This window comes from Phytophthora ramorum (assembly GCF_020800215.1).
Source record: "Phytophthora ramorum isolate Pr-102 chromosome Unknown Phyram_PR-102_s0016, whole genome shotgun sequence".
In the NCBI taxonomy this organism is placed as follows: domain Eukaryota; phylum Oomycota; class Peronosporomycetes; order Peronosporales; family Peronosporaceae; genus Phytophthora; species Phytophthora ramorum.
Genome location: NW_027150662.1, coordinates 1,105,087 through 1,120,142, shown reverse-complemented (window position 1 = coordinate 1,120,142; position 15,056 = coordinate 1,105,087). Strand labels below are relative to the sequence as shown.

At 55.0% G+C, this 15,056-nt stretch overlaps 4 protein-coding genes across 4 annotated transcripts; 2 read left to right on the top strand and 2 right to left on the bottom strand.

Annotated features, from left to right (window-relative positions):
* Positions 1–3,851: 3,851 nt before the first annotated feature.
* KRP23_13049 (ER membrane protein complex subunit 1) lies at positions 3,852–7,043 on the top strand (the record flags this gene model as incomplete). The annotated part of the gene is made up of 4 exons (XM_067883713.1): positions 3,852–4,128; positions 4,204–4,258; positions 4,327–6,511; positions 6,588–7,043. The coding sequence occupies 4 exons, from the start codon at positions 3,852–3,854 to the stop codon at positions 7,041–7,043; spliced, it is 2,973 nt and encodes a 990-aa protein (XP_067739133.1).
* Positions 7,044–7,229: 186 nt separating this feature from the next.
* Positions 7,230–10,470, bottom strand: KRP23_13048 (Oxysterol-binding protein 9; the record flags this gene model as incomplete). Its single annotated transcript, XM_067883712.1, has 2 exons — positions 7,230–10,025; positions 10,102–10,470. The coding sequence occupies 2 exons, from the start codon at positions 10,468–10,470 to the stop codon at positions 7,230–7,232; spliced, it is 3,165 nt and encodes a 1,054-aa protein (XP_067739132.1).
* A 432-nt stretch (positions 10,471–10,902) lies between these two features.
* Positions 10,903–11,351, top strand: KRP23_13047 (c-Myc-binding protein-like protein; the record flags this gene model as incomplete). Its single annotated transcript, XM_067883711.1, has 3 exons — positions 10,903–10,923; positions 10,995–11,240; positions 11,319–11,351. 3 exons carry the CDS (start codon positions 10,903–10,905, stop codon positions 11,349–11,351), a joined length of 300 nt encoding a protein of 99 aa, XP_067739131.1.
* A 198-nt stretch (positions 11,352–11,549) lies between these two features.
* KRP23_13046 (Protein STIP1-like protein) lies at positions 11,550–12,567 on the bottom strand (the record flags this gene model as incomplete). Its single annotated transcript, XM_067883710.1, has 4 exons — positions 11,550–12,174; positions 12,244–12,290; positions 12,384–12,444; positions 12,530–12,567. 4 exons carry the CDS (start codon positions 12,565–12,567, stop codon positions 11,550–11,552), a joined length of 771 nt encoding a protein of 256 aa, XP_067739130.1.
* Positions 12,568–15,056: the final 2,489 nt, after the last annotated feature.

Below are 15,056 nucleotides of genomic sequence, written 5' to 3'. Positions count from 1 at the left end.
GTTCGTGTTGTCATGCCGTGCACATCACGCATTTCTACATGTTCTCTGAAATTTATTTCAGAGCGAGCGGTGGTCAGATTCTGCGAAAACAAATATACCCTGCAAAAGGAATGATCGATAAGGATGGAGACAGATACAAAACCAATAGTCATAGTGTTGCTGAATAAAATATCCTGCTGAAAACAATAAAGCGCCTTCGTGTTGCTTGTGTCGTCCATCTCAGTTAAGTGCGAGAATTTGTGATGGATATTGCACGAAGGTTCACCCACTTGCCTTCGTAGCGTACAGGTGTCACGTGACCAAACACTGCGTACGTCAACGGATAGGAATTTCCACCATCAGCACTGGGATTATTTTTTCAGATGGTGATAATTGCACTTTATCAGTAGACGAGTAGTAATACATGTCTTCAGAAGTACTACTTTAGGGCTGAAAATAAGGTCGACCAAAGGTAAGCGGACAATCAATTGCTTCAAGGAGGCTTGGCTGCAGGAATTGGACACTTGCTACAATAAAGTTAATCTTCCTTTTTAATAAACGTCCCCACAGCCGTAACAAACGTCGAATAGCTACGTGGGCTTGCAATGCATTAAAGACTAGCAACTGCCACTAGCGTTACCAGCGTGCAGTTCAAATCATTCACCCAGCGTTCATTGATTCTGAGTCTGTGAACAAATAGTGGGGACGAGGCTAACTTCCATGGGTTTGTCCTCTCGGCCCTTCGCCTCTTCTATCAACCCTGTCGAGTACTGCAGAGCGGCATGCCTCTTTCCTTTTCGCTTTTTAGTCAAGTGACGGTCTAACGACTGTACTTGCTCTTGCGCTGGAGGTGGAGCTTGATTTTGGTACATACATGTACTTAGGATATAATAGCATGGCACCTCCCTGCACCGCGCGGGCTTGCATTTATAAAAGTGCTGGAGCCATTGCAACTTCAAAAGTGGACATAAATTGTTGTTCGCGTCTCGTCTGTGGCAAATTACTCAGCCCCAGTAACTGGACTGAAATGCTGAACAATCTTGCCAAGCCTCAGAAATACACAATAATGATATTTTAAACACTGATCTGCAACGTTGCTTTGGTTGAGGTTGATTTATGGGCACTCCTCCGCATCCGAAGGGAGGGACAGACCATGTAATGAGCCGTGAGACACATGCGAAGGAAACAGGGCTGTGTCGTGGATCTAATCAATGACTGCTCAGCAATGTGGGGGAGGGGGCAGCTCAGAAAAGAATGGCCTCTTCGACATCGCACGCGTACGGGAGGACACTACTAAAACTTATTCGTCATCATAAAAAGAAGCGAGGGCTGTCGTGGGCTGGGAAAGTGGAGGCTACGCCAAGCGCTGCTTCTTTCGGTTTGCTGCTTTTCACGTTCTTGACTGTGATCGCCGCCATTCCGTCCAGGGGGACATTTCTTTCATATAGTTAAAAACAACTCTCTTCTGTTTTCTATGTTAGGAGCACGCCAACTCGCCTGAATTTCGTGCTACGCGCCGATTTTATACATACCGGTAGATTGGTAAATAATTTCTACCAATCACATACAACGCTCATCTTGCGCAAAGCAACTTGCGGCCACGTGACTAAACACGGCTTAGTCACAGCCAACGCACAGTTCAGATGGTCAAATCTTGCCGAGACCGGCTATCGTTTACTCCCTCTTTTGTGATACCGCAATCGTCTCCGAACCCCTCAACCAGTTTCCTCCGCGCTTCCATGAACTTCTACGCCCTCAGCCCGCCTACTAATGGCGCAGCGCTGAGTGACAACGTGATCGGTAGCGTCGTGCAACGCGCCTGGCCGTCTCGTAGTCGAGGGACAATTGACGCCGCTGTTCTGAACCGGAGAGAAGACGGCGAAGAAGTGTCGCCATATAAGCGTCGACCAACAAACCAACAAACGCCCTACACGAAAGTCACGGCAGAAGCTCCCACAAACGTTCCCAGGGAGGGATCAAACGCATGTGACGAAGTATCTTCAGCCAGCAGAGCGCTCTCCTCAGTGATCGATTTCATGGAGCAGACTGATGCGCAAACGGGTCGCAGGCACCAGACTTTTCGGGCATCGGACTTGGAGACGGCGAACCGACTCATTGAAACGATTCAAGGAGCGGAACATCCGATCACCGCCGAGATGCAAGCTGTGATCGTCGCAGAAGCCTTGAAACAGAAGATTCAGCACCGAGAACGCTGCCGTGTGAACCAAGCGCGCTACAGGAAAAAACAGCGGAAGGCCAAGGGTGATGTCCAAGAAAAGATTACCAAACTGCAATCCGAGATCAAAGAACTGGAATTACGCCGTCTGGAACCCATTCGTCTTCCAGCGGTTGTGCCATCCATTTGGGCTCTTGCGCCTACGTACTTCCGACACTTTTGTCACTTCGTGTCGTCACCGGCAACCCAGCATGCGGCAGCAGAAAGCTTCCTTCGAGAAAGATTGGCTCCAGATGTGGCTAACGGTTCATCTTTCGGTGTGGAAGCGCACATTGAGAACTGGAAGCTCTTTGCTCTTTACTTCGGCGATATTAACCTGGTGTTGAACGGTCTGAATGTGCTGGCTCCGGGTACACTGGTTGCAGGCGTCACCATTACCGTCACTATCAACAACAACACCCTTCGCTACGCATTTCCACACCTGAATAGCGACAGAAATGGCGGAGCAGAAGGAGGTGCGTGGTCGCCATTAGCTGCCAAGCTTCTAGGTCAGAGACTCGTCATGCGCGGCTCTGTCGTTTTTGGGTGGGACAACTCAAGTGAACAAGTGGTGAGGTTGCAAACACGAGCCGACATGTTGACCCCAATGCTCACACTCCTAGGAAGCAACAGTCTAGAAGATGTGTCGTGTGTCTTCGACAAGGCTATGGTCACACCCGAGTGCCAGTTTGTCGGAAGAGAATAAAATAACAGCTCTCGGTGAAGCTTTCACTACATATGAAAGCTTTACTTGTGTAGAAGTGTAACTTGTCTAAAAATCACCGTGTATTGCAAGGTAAATAATCGCTACAAGTTGACTGCGTTGGGAAAATTACCTTCCAGTTTAAAATTCATGAAGGAGAATGTGAAACCAAACAACAACTACAGGTCGTGCAGTGGAACTCATCGTGTTCATTTAGCGTGAAATTAAGCCGGCAACTTGAATGGAAAGCTCAAGCCATTTCCCAGTCCCCAACGCGGGTACATCGGGCGAAATGCGCATCGTGGTGGTGTCTCGCCCAGTGTTAGTTGCTTGTTCTACCATCCCCAGCCCATACCACCCCAACCGAGGCCGCCCCAGCCGCGTCCCCAGCCGCCACCCCAGCCCATGCCACCCCAAGGTCCTCCCCAGCCCCAGTACTGCTCCTTTTGGTCCCCACCGACGGGTTTTGCGGCCGCAGGAGCCGCCTCGACCGGCGTAGCTGCCGTCCGTAGAGCTGGTTGGTCGGCAGCAGCAACGCTCGCGACAGCAATGGCAGCGATAACAGCAAACGGAGCGAGCTTCATGGTCTTGACGATTCGCACTCGGGCAAGCGGACGCGGTTGTTGCTTGCGCTTTCGTTGCGGTAAAATGCGTTGTGCTGAAGTTGGTCTGCATCGTGTACCCTAGTTTGTAGAACCGCTACTTTCTCGTCACTTTCTCCTGGAAATATTGGTGCGAGTCTTCTTCCATCGTGATAGCTAGCATTCCTTTGCTCTGTGGGTTCAAGCCCCCTGGCTGCGCAGACGGCGTCCTACGAAATTCTTCAGCACCTTCAAGTTCGGAATGCATCACACGTCACATGTTTAGTGTAAAGCACACCAATCATAATTGTCACCGCGTGGCTCCGATTCCCGTCAATCGCCAGGTTTTCGAGGGGGAATTTACTGTATCAAGATGATGCAGCGGCTGCTGGTGCTTGCGCTGGGCCTGTGTCTGGGCGCAGTCCACGCGCTGTACGCCGACCAGGCCGGCGAGTTCGACTGGAGCGCGGAGAATTTAGGACGCGCGCACGCCGTGGCCTTCGGGGGGTCCGTGAGCCGCGGGCCGCACTCGGTCGTATCCAGGGGCACCACGCGCGCCGTGTACGTGGCCTCGGACGAGCGCTCGCGGGCGCTGGCGCGTTTGGACTCTAGGACGGGCGAGATCCAGTGGCGTCGCGTATTTCCTGAAGGTTAGGACGGACATCCTGCAGGACGCAGGACGGGGTAGGGGGGATTTATGGCTGACCTGTGATATGACTATGTAGGGGACGCCATTGATGACATTCAGTTGACCAACTTCGGGTTGTTGTCAGTGTCTGGGTACGTCTGCAGGATATTCTTGTTCAGAGGGAATGTTGGCGGCCTAATGTGCTGCTATTTGGATACAGGGCTGGACGCAATGTGAGACTTTGGGACCTGAACACGGGCGTCCTATTGTGGGACGAAGTGACGGACAATGGCCCTGCGCAGAAGGACGCCGTGTTCGGCGGGCTCTTCTCGTTGGATGGAGACCACTCGGTGGTGCTCACGTCGTCCAGCGTGGCTATGGTCTCGGTCAAGGACGGCCAAGTGAAGGTGCAGACGCTGCCTGAGGACTTCACCAAGGCTGCAGTTCAGAACGCCGAGTTGTCGTGGCAGGTGGGCTCCGATAACACTGCGCTGTTCGTGATGACCGGTCGCCACATGCTGCAATTCGACTTGGCGTCGGGTCGCGCCGTGAACCACTTCACTCGTCCTGAGATCCAGGCGGGCGATAAGGGCGACGTGCAGGCGACTACGGTGCTGCGTCGTGACAACGAGCAGGGCAAGGCAGCGGCGGCGACCCTCACCAAGGACCAGCTGCTGCTGCAGGGACTGGAGAACAAGGAGGATGCCACGGAAATTGCGCTGAGCTCGCTCAAGCTGGACGGTGACAAGGTTGTGGCTATTGACACGACCATCTCGAACTCTCTAGTGCTGGTGCTGGCCTCTGGCAAACGCGCTATCCTGAAGATCACGAGCGCTCTGACTGTGGAAGTTGCTGCTGTCGTGGCAGCTGGAGGTGCTCTCATGGAGTCTGTTACGGATGACTCGGTGCTCTTCCACACTGCTGCTAAGAGTACGGGTAATCTGGCCGAGGTCACGTCGTACTCCTTGAGCAAGAGCCTCGCTCCGGTCTCGTGGGATGCCGAGCTGGACATGGCTTCCTTTGGTGGCGATGTCTCACGTGCGTTTGTTGGGTGCCCTAACACGAAGAAGGACTCGGAGCCTAGCTGTCACGCTGTGCTCGTCCTGAAGGACGACGCTTTGATCATGACATCCAACGAGGACGACGCTGACAGCAACGGTAACGTTCAGTGGGTGCGTGAGGAGGCACTGGCGAACATCAAGCGTGTGCGCTGGATTACGCCGGCGGAGACGGAAATCGAGAAGCAGGCTCTGAAGCATATTCCTTCCTTCATGGAGGAGGTAGAGCTTGAGATCAAGCGTCTTCAGCAGCTTGTTGAAAGTGTGATGTCATTCTCCTCGACGCTGTTCGAAGAGGGTGCTCGTCAGCGTGGCGTCGACAGATCCCGTGCTGCGCGCAAGGAGCCGCCGAACGCACACTTGTTTGGCTTCTCCAAGTACATCATGGTGCTCACGGACAGTGGTAAGCTGTTTGCTATTCGCGCTGAGGCTAGCACGGTGGCATGGTCTGTGTTTGTAGGCCCTGAGTACCAGCTCTTTGTGACGCGCGACCACCCAGCGCTTGGATCAGGTGCTGAGCTGCTACTGGTTTCCAACTCGACGGAGCTTGTGTGGCTTGATGGTGATGATGGCCACCAGCTGGATGCGGACAGTGCGGGTACGGCAACTGGTGCTTCGTGGGTGGTTGTTCTGCCTAAGCGCAAGCACCTTGCAACCGATGAAGAGCCGACTGCGCGTCGTACTGTGGCTATCATTTCTGAGGACTCGCTCAAGGTATCGCTTTATCCTAAGGAGACCGCCGACTATGTGCACCCAGAGCTGGAACACTTCTACTTCTATCGTTTTGACGAGAGCGCGAAGGTGCTTCGCGGCTACGTCATCGAGAACGAGGGTGATGGCAAAACGGCCGACTACCGAGCCCGTGAGGCGTGGTCGGTTGTTCTTCCACGTGAGCAACAGGTGATTGCTGCGTCTCATCACCACGACCACTCCGTCGTGGACTCAGCAGTGACTATCACTGGCGATGACTCGCTGCTCATCAAGTACCTGAACCCGAACCTGTTCGGACTGGCCACGATCGCAACGGAGGGTGACAACGACGCCACGTCTGTGCTTCATGTGAGCCTAATCGACTCGGTTACGGGGCGTATCATCCACCGCGTTCGTCACTCACATGCCGCGGGCCCTGTCCGAATGGTGCAAAGCGAAAATTGGCTGGTGTACTCGTACTGGAACACCAAGGAGAAGCGCACGGAGTTGGTGTCATTGTCCCTTTTCGACGGTGCGGTGGGCATGCACTCGCTAAACCCGTGGAAGCGTCCGTCATGGACTTCTACACGCTCGTCGTTCGACTCCAAGGCGCCGTTCGTGCTGCAGAAGAGCTTCATTTACCCCACCAAGATCACGGTACGTTGATTGTTTCTACAGTACCTCAGTCTCATGGTAGCTTTACTTATTGCACTGCTATGTGTTGTCTGTGTAGTCTCTGGGAGTGACGGTGACGGCTCACGGCATCACGCCCCAGTCCATCCTGGTCGGCATGGAGACTGGCCAGATCTTCAAGCTGGCTCGTAACTTCATCGACCCGCGCCAACCGGAGAAGCCGCTCACGCCCGAGGAACAAGCGGAGGGGCTGATGATGTACTCGCCCTTGGTGCCCGTGTACAATCGTCCGCAGGCTATGCTGACGTACAACAAGACGGTGGAGAACCTGAAATCCATCAGCACAGCTTCCGCGGAGCTCGAGTCGACGGCGCTGGTGTTTGCCCACGGCCTCGACATGTTCTACGTCCGCATGACGCCTGCCAAGTCGTTCGACCTGCTCCCTTCGGACTTCAACCATGAGATGCTCATCCTGCTTTGCTTGGCTTTCCTCGCGGCGACGTTTGTGACCAAGTCTCTGGCGCAGCGCAAGGCGCTGCAGACGGCCTGGAAGTAATCAGCGGTCTGGTTGTAGGCTTCTAGCTCAGTGACAGCTCCCGTAGTAGAGAAGGCAAGCGAGTTCTATCAGTTGATGTAGTCAATGAACCGCAGGAACTATACGCTTGCTTTCGCTGGTTAATTGTAGAGGTGTTGAAAGAAGGCTAACTAGCTCCGCGAAACGAATCGACTACGTCTATCGCCTCTAATGACCACCAACCGCATTGCGGAGGGACCAGTGGTTGGGGCGTCGGCCGTCCAGGCGCGCCTTGCGGTCGGCGCGTTGCAACACCTCCAACTTCACCTTCCACTCCTGCGATTCATCCAAGTCTCCTGCTGCCAGATAGTGCAGATCTTCGCGGAACCTTGAGTCAGACGCCAAAATCTTGTCGTCGGGGTATGGTACCATATAGCCACTCTGGTACTTGTTGATACTCCAATACGTCTTGTTGCCGAAAACAAGGTCGTGCAGCCAGGAGCCCGACACATCACAGATCTCACGCGGGGGCGACACCGACGTGTCCAAGATCACACCGCGAAGAGAGTCCGTGGGCGTCTTCGAGCTCGAGAACATGCCGCCCATGCCCGACTTGGCATCCGGATTCAAGCGCAGCTCGCACTGCAGCTTGTTCTTCTTGTCTTCAAACACCATGTTACCCATAATGTCCACGGTACGGTCTCCCCAAAGCAGACCACCGATCTGCAAGTAAGGCAGGTTGTATTCGATCATCGTTCCAGGAAGGCCTTCACCAGCAGGGAACGTTACGCGCACAGGGCCCTTGTTCGTGTTGAGCATCGCATTCGACTTGACACTCATGCTGGCGTGCCAAAGCACGAACCCGGCGATAGAGTACTTGTCACCAGTGAGCTGGAAGTTACTGATAGGTGGGTGGTGGCTCGTGTGTTCGCAGCTCACATCAGTGCCATCGTTCAGCGTGGACTGGTACGTTTCACCTAGAATGGGGTTGAACGGCTTCAGCTGACCGATACTGTGGTGCAAGCCAGCGACGGCAAATGTCATGACGAACTTGAAGCGTTCCAACGCATCATTCTGCGCATACGCAATGTTCAGGAACGTCGGCGCGTACAGCATCAAGTCGCACACACGTTCAAGGTTGGTGCGAGACTCGAAAATACGCACAGGCAGCGACAGACTCACAGCAGACTTGCCCTCCAGGATTTTCGCTCCTGCAGACTTGATCACGTCCTTCACCACGCCACCCTGCTTCTTCGCAATTTCCTTGTCAATCAATTTTAAGCCACCGCTAGGCAAAGGCATCATGCCGCGCATGTACGTCTTTGGGTGGAAGATCGTGGATGACTCGCCATCCACCACATCTCCAAGACCGCTTCCTTCGCTAGTGTCGTCGTATCCAACGCTTCGAGTGTCATACTCACCATCGCCATCGTCGTCAAGACCTCCGCCGAAGCCAAGTTCGGATCCACACAAGTGTGCCTGATTCACGTACTCACTAAGAACAGACGCGCAGTCCAGGCGGGAAAGCAAGAAACTTTCACGGGTGGTTGGCGACAACCATCCCTTCATATCCAGGTCGGTAATGTAGGTGGCCAGAGTAGCACGGCCCGAATCAACAGGCTCCAGCAACCAGCCGCTCAATCCTACGTGCGCACGCACGGTGCCCGACAGGACCGGCTTGAGCTCGTTGACCACCGACTTTTCCAGGATAAGCACCACAGACTGGCCCATTTCGTCCACGGACTTGTCGTCGCTCGAGTCATGCCCGTCAGGTGCAGCAGACTCGCGCACGTGACGCAGAAGCAGCAAGTCGCGGGGTGTCGTCAATGCACTGTAATCGATGCTGCTCACAATGCCCCCGATAGCTGCAGCATATACCATCGCAGTTAAAAGCGCTTCCCAGGACGAAGCACCCGAGAAAAGTGCTGCGCACATGGCACACGCAGCAGCAGCCACGTGAGGCGCCACAAATGGTTTTGTGCGCTGGACCTGAGCAAAGCTACCACTCGACACATGCACGAGGTCCGTTGCGTCGTCAAAAGTGGCCACGTGTGAGGACAGCGGAAAGTGTACGTCCCATTCAGCACGGCGCCCGTGGTCCGCGAGCAGGATCGCCGCCACTTCCGACGAAACGGGCAACACCACACTAGCGCGCGCATATTGTTTGCCAGAGACTGAGTCTGTTCCAACACTGCGTAGCACGCCATTCACCGCGCCAATAGGACGGAACACAACGGAGTTGCGGATCGAAGACGACGATCCCGTAGCGCTGTGGCCGCACAGGAGCGCCTCCAAAACGTCCAGACCGTGCGAAAGCTCATTTTCCAGCGAAATAGTCGTCGGAAGGCGCTGCGTCTTCGTGCGGTGAGGCCGGTGGTGATGCGGCGCCGCAGAGCTGGTAACAGCCGACGGCGCCGACGTCATGCGAGAAGTACGTTTGGCCTCCCCATTGACAGCAGTACCCAACGCGCCCACCGCCGACGATGCCGACCTGAGCGTAGCCGTGCGAGGCTGTGCAGGTCCCATCGACGTCGCGCGCTTCATGTGCACGCGGCTGTCCTCATCATCAGAAGACGACGGCAGCCGCTGCGCCGGTGTCCTCGTGTGCGGTCGTCCTCTGGACGCTGACGCTGACGACGTAGCCGTCCCGTCACTGGCAACGGCCGTGCCGTTGTTGGCGCGCGCCACCGCCACGCGCAGCACATCCAGCCACTGGGTGACCACGATGCCCTCCTCTGCCGACAAGCAGTACATGATGCCCGTAGCTGGGTCCGTGAGGTAAATGCGGGGCGAGTTCCATGTCTCGCTGAGTCCGCCGTCCTGCACCGTGCAGCCCTCGAGCGGGATCACGGCGTTGGGCTTGCGGTCCTTCCTCGAGATGTAATAGGACAGCGTGCGGCCGTCGCACACGAACCAGCGGCGCTTCCAGCCTTTGAGGCGCTGACCTTTCTTCTGCAAAAAGCCCTCCTTCATGTACGTCGGGTCGTAGTCCGCTAGGGACTCCACGGGTACCCGCTCCGGCCACTGGGAATAATGTCACACACGTCACAGATTGTCAGATAAGAACGATAACAGCTTTCAGCTGTTAAGTGCCACGTACGTCGTTGTTAACGAGGTCGTTAAAGCGCTGCTGCGCGTCTTGAAGCGCCTGCATGGCGCGATCTCGCTTGCGTTCGCGAGCCGCTGCCCCCGCGTCGCCGCCGTTGGCGCTGCCCTGTCGGTGCGCGCTCTGGTCCTTCGTGGTGGCGTGCGCTCGCCCTGTGCTTTTGGCCTCTCGAGGTGCGCGAAGAAGGTCTCGACACGCGCGCGAGGGGCTGAAAGAGAGCGAGTGACGCAGGAACGCGATCGATGCCTCCGAGTCCGTGCCACGTGCGCAGAGGCTGCGAATTGAGCCCAGAGGGAAAAACCAGCCGCCAACTGTCCGGCGAAATGAGTCCCGTCTCGAGACGACGGCGTAGGAGATCTGCATTCGATATCATACGGTTTTCAGTATAATTTGATGCCTTTTCTCCTACGTATGATGCTACGCGTGGCATATTGTGATTGGACGCAGCAATTTACCGCAGTTTAGTACAGTAGTTGTCAGTATATACAGTGACAAATACTAATTTGTAAATACAGGATATCAGATATTACAATTATTGGTAACCGTTATTTGCTGGAAATCGAATCATGTTGGCAAGGTTATAATTTGTAAAAGGCTGCTATTTTTCTCTGCCTACTGTACTGCATCATCGTTGAAGCCGCGAAGAGCCACAGCGAGCGTCGCGTCGCCGCCGGCCGGATACTACAACCATCGACATCTTCGCCAAGCGGTTCAAGCCAAGCTTTGCTTCCTTCGGCGCTGCTGGACGTGTATCCATCGCTGACGTGGCCACTCCCAGAGACGAGCCACTCGACCATGAGCGCTGCCACGTACCAGGTGCGTCCGGTCCTGTGCTGCCTGTAGCTGCAGCTGTCTATAGACTGAGGAGATCTTATCGCTCTTTGCAGACGCCCGACTCGAAAAAGGAGGAGTTCCGCAAGTACCTGGAGAAGAGCGGCGTCGTGGATGCGCTGACCAAGGTGCTGGTGGGGCTCTACGAAGAGTCGGACAAGCCGCCGAACGCCGTCGACTACGTCAAGCGCTTCATGGGGGCGCCCACAGGCATCGACGTGGACGCGCTGCGGGCGGAGAATGAGGAGCTTAAGAAGAAGAACGCGGAGTTGATCAAGACCATTGAGGAGCTCAACAAACGCGTAAGCGGGTCAGGATCGGAATGTGTGGGAGTGGAGACTGACCCTTTTGCTGCTTCTTGTGTCTCTTTGCGTTTACAGCTGACGACGGAGGAAGAAGAGGAGGAAGCGTGAGGCTGCGCCATGTAAGACGGAGGGTTGCCGAGGGCCCATTTGCAGAGCTCACGGTCCCGTATCTATTAGTCGTGTCGGTTTGCAGGCGTCGCCAGCCTGTGAACCGACAAGAAATTGCTCGATGCTCATCCAACTAATCCAATCATCTCCATTGCATTCTCCACCTGATCGCTGCTTGCTCACTTGCTAGACGAACGGTTAGGTGCACTGAGCCAGCAGTTCCGTGATGTTGTCCTGTACCGACTGCTTCTGGCGGTTCAGGTAGTTCTTGCGCGCCTCGAGCGACGACACCTGCTCGTCCGTGCGCTTCTCCTCGCTCTTCAGGGACTCCGCGTTCTCCTCTCGGTCCGTCTGCAGGAACATCTTTCCGATGCTGCGGTACGTGTTGGTGCCCTCGGGCAGGTCGGCCACCTCCCTCTCGACCAGCACCAGGCGCTTCTTTTGCCGCGTGAACGCCGCCAGCTTCGCCTCGATCTGTTCTAACTCGCGCTGGATCTTCTGGAACTGAGGCTGCAGCTCCTGCAGCTCCTTGGCAATGTGCATGGGCACTTGGCGGCCGCCGCCCTGCGCAGACACCGCGCTCTTGGGCGTCATCTCCTGGTTCAGCTGACGCAGCAGCTTCTTGATGCCAGGCACCTTCTCCGGGTCCGTCGCAGTCGTCTGCGCCGTCTTCAGCGTCTCAATTGCCTCCTTCTTGCGCCCCAGTTGCTGCTGAGCATTGGCGAGGCGGTGGTAGCCCTTGGCGAACTTGGGGTTCCGCTTCACGCATTCCTTGGCGTCGGCCTCTGCCTCCTCCCACTTGGTCAACGCTCCGTACGCCGCACTGTAAAAGCCACAACCACGTCAGTCTCAGCTCCTTCCCCACTGAATTGCAGCACGAGTAGCAATCTACCTTCGGTTCGAGTAGTACACGTAGTTCTCGGGGTTTAGGCGGATGGCCTACAGCAGCAGCAGCACCGTAATAACACAGTAGAACGTCAATAAAATGCCATTGCAACAGCATTTTTCGTACAAATTGCAGACGGATCGCACCTCCGAGTAGCATTTGACCGCCTTGTCAAAGTTCTTCTCGTTGAACTCCTCGTTGCCGAGTCTGCCAGAGAGCGCAGGGAGTGACACAAGAGCACTAGTTAGTCGCGTGCAAGGATGTTTGTATCAGTTGAGCGCAGGGAACGCACGTCTTCTGCGCCTCAGCGGCGTCGTGGGCGGAGCTCATGGCGGATGGATCCCCTCGTCGCCAGACAAAATACTGGTGGCTCAAAACCTATCATTTTGTAATAGTATGTTGAATAGAAGGTTTGTTTCTAGATATGGCTACATCTCATTGAAGATTGGCCGGATGAAGTCGCCCTCGGACTCCGAGTCGGAGCACCCTTCCGCAAACGAGGCTTTCTGCTGAACGGCTCCACAACTGTATGGGCTAGTTCTTTTCAGCCCAAGGATCCTGTTCTGGTGGCGTGTGGGTGCAGTCAGTGACTGCCAGTCACCAGAGCAGCTTAAGCAAAAGCCAAGGGGAAAGGTCCTCGGCCGTCGACATCTGCCACGGAGAAAAGCAGGAGACAATCAAATGAGCAGTGACGCACAGGAGCTGGTGAGGCTTCGGCGGTTGGTCGGCAAGCTGGACAAGGAATGGGAGCTGATGGATGCCGCTCTCGAAGACTTCCTCGAGGTGGTCCGCTTTCTCGTGAAAGAGTGTAGAGTTGTCAGACCACCTACGGAGAAACAGCGTTGATGATTGCCGCTCAAATAGGCCTCCAACATTTGCGTCCGATGTGTACTCGCTGGGAATCTACACCGTGGAAGCTCTGCGCGTTGTTGAGGCGGTAAGAGCTGGTAAAGGCCCCAACACTTGCTTGCCTTGGCGTCTTTCCGACATAAATGCGGTGAAATATCACGTAACGCAAGGAAAATTGACATCTCAGCCAGCGAGTTGCGACGGCAACCTGTGGGAGTTGGTCAAACGGATGCGTGCATTTGATCCGAAGCTGTGAATCAAGATCTCGACAGGTGGTCGACGAGCTGGTAAAGACAGGTGGGTAGCATCCAAGACAAGGAACCCGCCGAGACTGCGCCAACGGAGCTCGTTGCCCAGGAGACTTTGCCCGAAGTGACGGCATCGGCGCAAAGGTTACTACCACAATTGCGACTCAACACCGGTCGATATGTCGACTCAGCTGTCTCGGTGTACGTTATCTTGTGGCAGCAAACTGAGCAGTTGCACGAACCTATTGGGGGGTGCTGGGGCGACTTCCAGTCACTTTTTTCAGATGCTCACGTGTCGACGGCAAAGCTGCAAATTATGAACACAAACTCGTCTCGGTAGTGGTTTCCTCCGTCGCCATCCCAACTCATCGATCGAATACGGCCATTCACGCATCGGTGCCAGTGCTCAGAGCCGTGACACTCCGCTTGCATGGTTGTCTTGACAGCTCTCAGTTCTTCCGTAGACACATCCTGGTAAAACGTGGGTCTCCTGGCACGGTAAGCAATGCTCGTCAGCATTCGGCGCAGTCCTTGGAGGTTCTGGGCGTGAAACACGTGGCATCGTCGATTGCCGCACAGATTACTGGCTCCAGACCGAGGGAAAACCTCAACAGCTCTGTGCAATGGTTTCAGCTTACGATCCAAAATGCCGGCTTAATTTCACGCTAAATGAACACGATGAGTTCCACTGCACGACCTGTAGTTTTTGTTTACTTCACCCCGTCATGCGCTATCGGCGATAGTGGTGCGTTCCTACCCAAACCGTTTGTGCGTTCTATTTCATGGTCTGCGTTTCGCTCGATAACGTCAATGTCTGCTGAAAACTTGAATCTGTGGCGAGTCCAATCTAGGTTTTGGGTCGACGTTGTCGATATTGCCACTATATAGTACTTTGAAGTACTTTGCAGTACTTTGGAGTACTTTGGAGTGCTTTGAAGTACTTTGAAGTGCTTTGAAGTACTTTGAAGTACTTTGAAGTACTTTGAAGTACTTTGGAGTACTTTGGAGTACTTTGAAGTACCTGGTAGCAAATACGAAACGTGAATACATGTACAAACTTGAATACGGTAAGCTTCGGTCGGCCATACTAGCCCAACGACGCAGTGAAAGCACCAGATGACGTAGACATCGAAATACAACAAGCACGATGGAAGTAGATGCGCATCAATGATTTCCAGGAGAAAGCAGCGAGAAAGTAGCAGGTCTCCACACTAGGGTACACGCTTTTCGAGCTGCAGACCAAATTCAGCACAACGCATTTTACCGCAACGAAAGCGCCAGCAACAACCCCGCCCGCTTGCCCGAGTGCGAATCATCAAGACCATGAAGCTCGCTCCGTTTGCTGTTATCGCTGCCATTGCTGTCGCGAGCGTTGCTGCTGCCGACCAACCAGCTCTACGGACGGCAGCTACGCCGGTCGAGGCGGCTCCTGCGGCCGCAAAACCCGTCGGTGGGGACCAAAAGGAGCAGTACTGGGGCTGGGGAGGACCTTGGGGTGGCATGGGCTGGGGTGGCGGCTGGGGACGCGGCTGGGGCGGCCTCGGTTGGGGTGGTATGGGCTGGGGATGGTAGAACAAGCAACTAACACTGGGCGAGACACCACCACGATGCGCATTTCGCCCGATGTACCCGCGTTGGGGACTGGGAAATGGCTTGAGCTTTCCATTCAAGTTGCCGGCTTAATTTCACGCTAAATGAACACGATGAGTTCCACTGCACGGC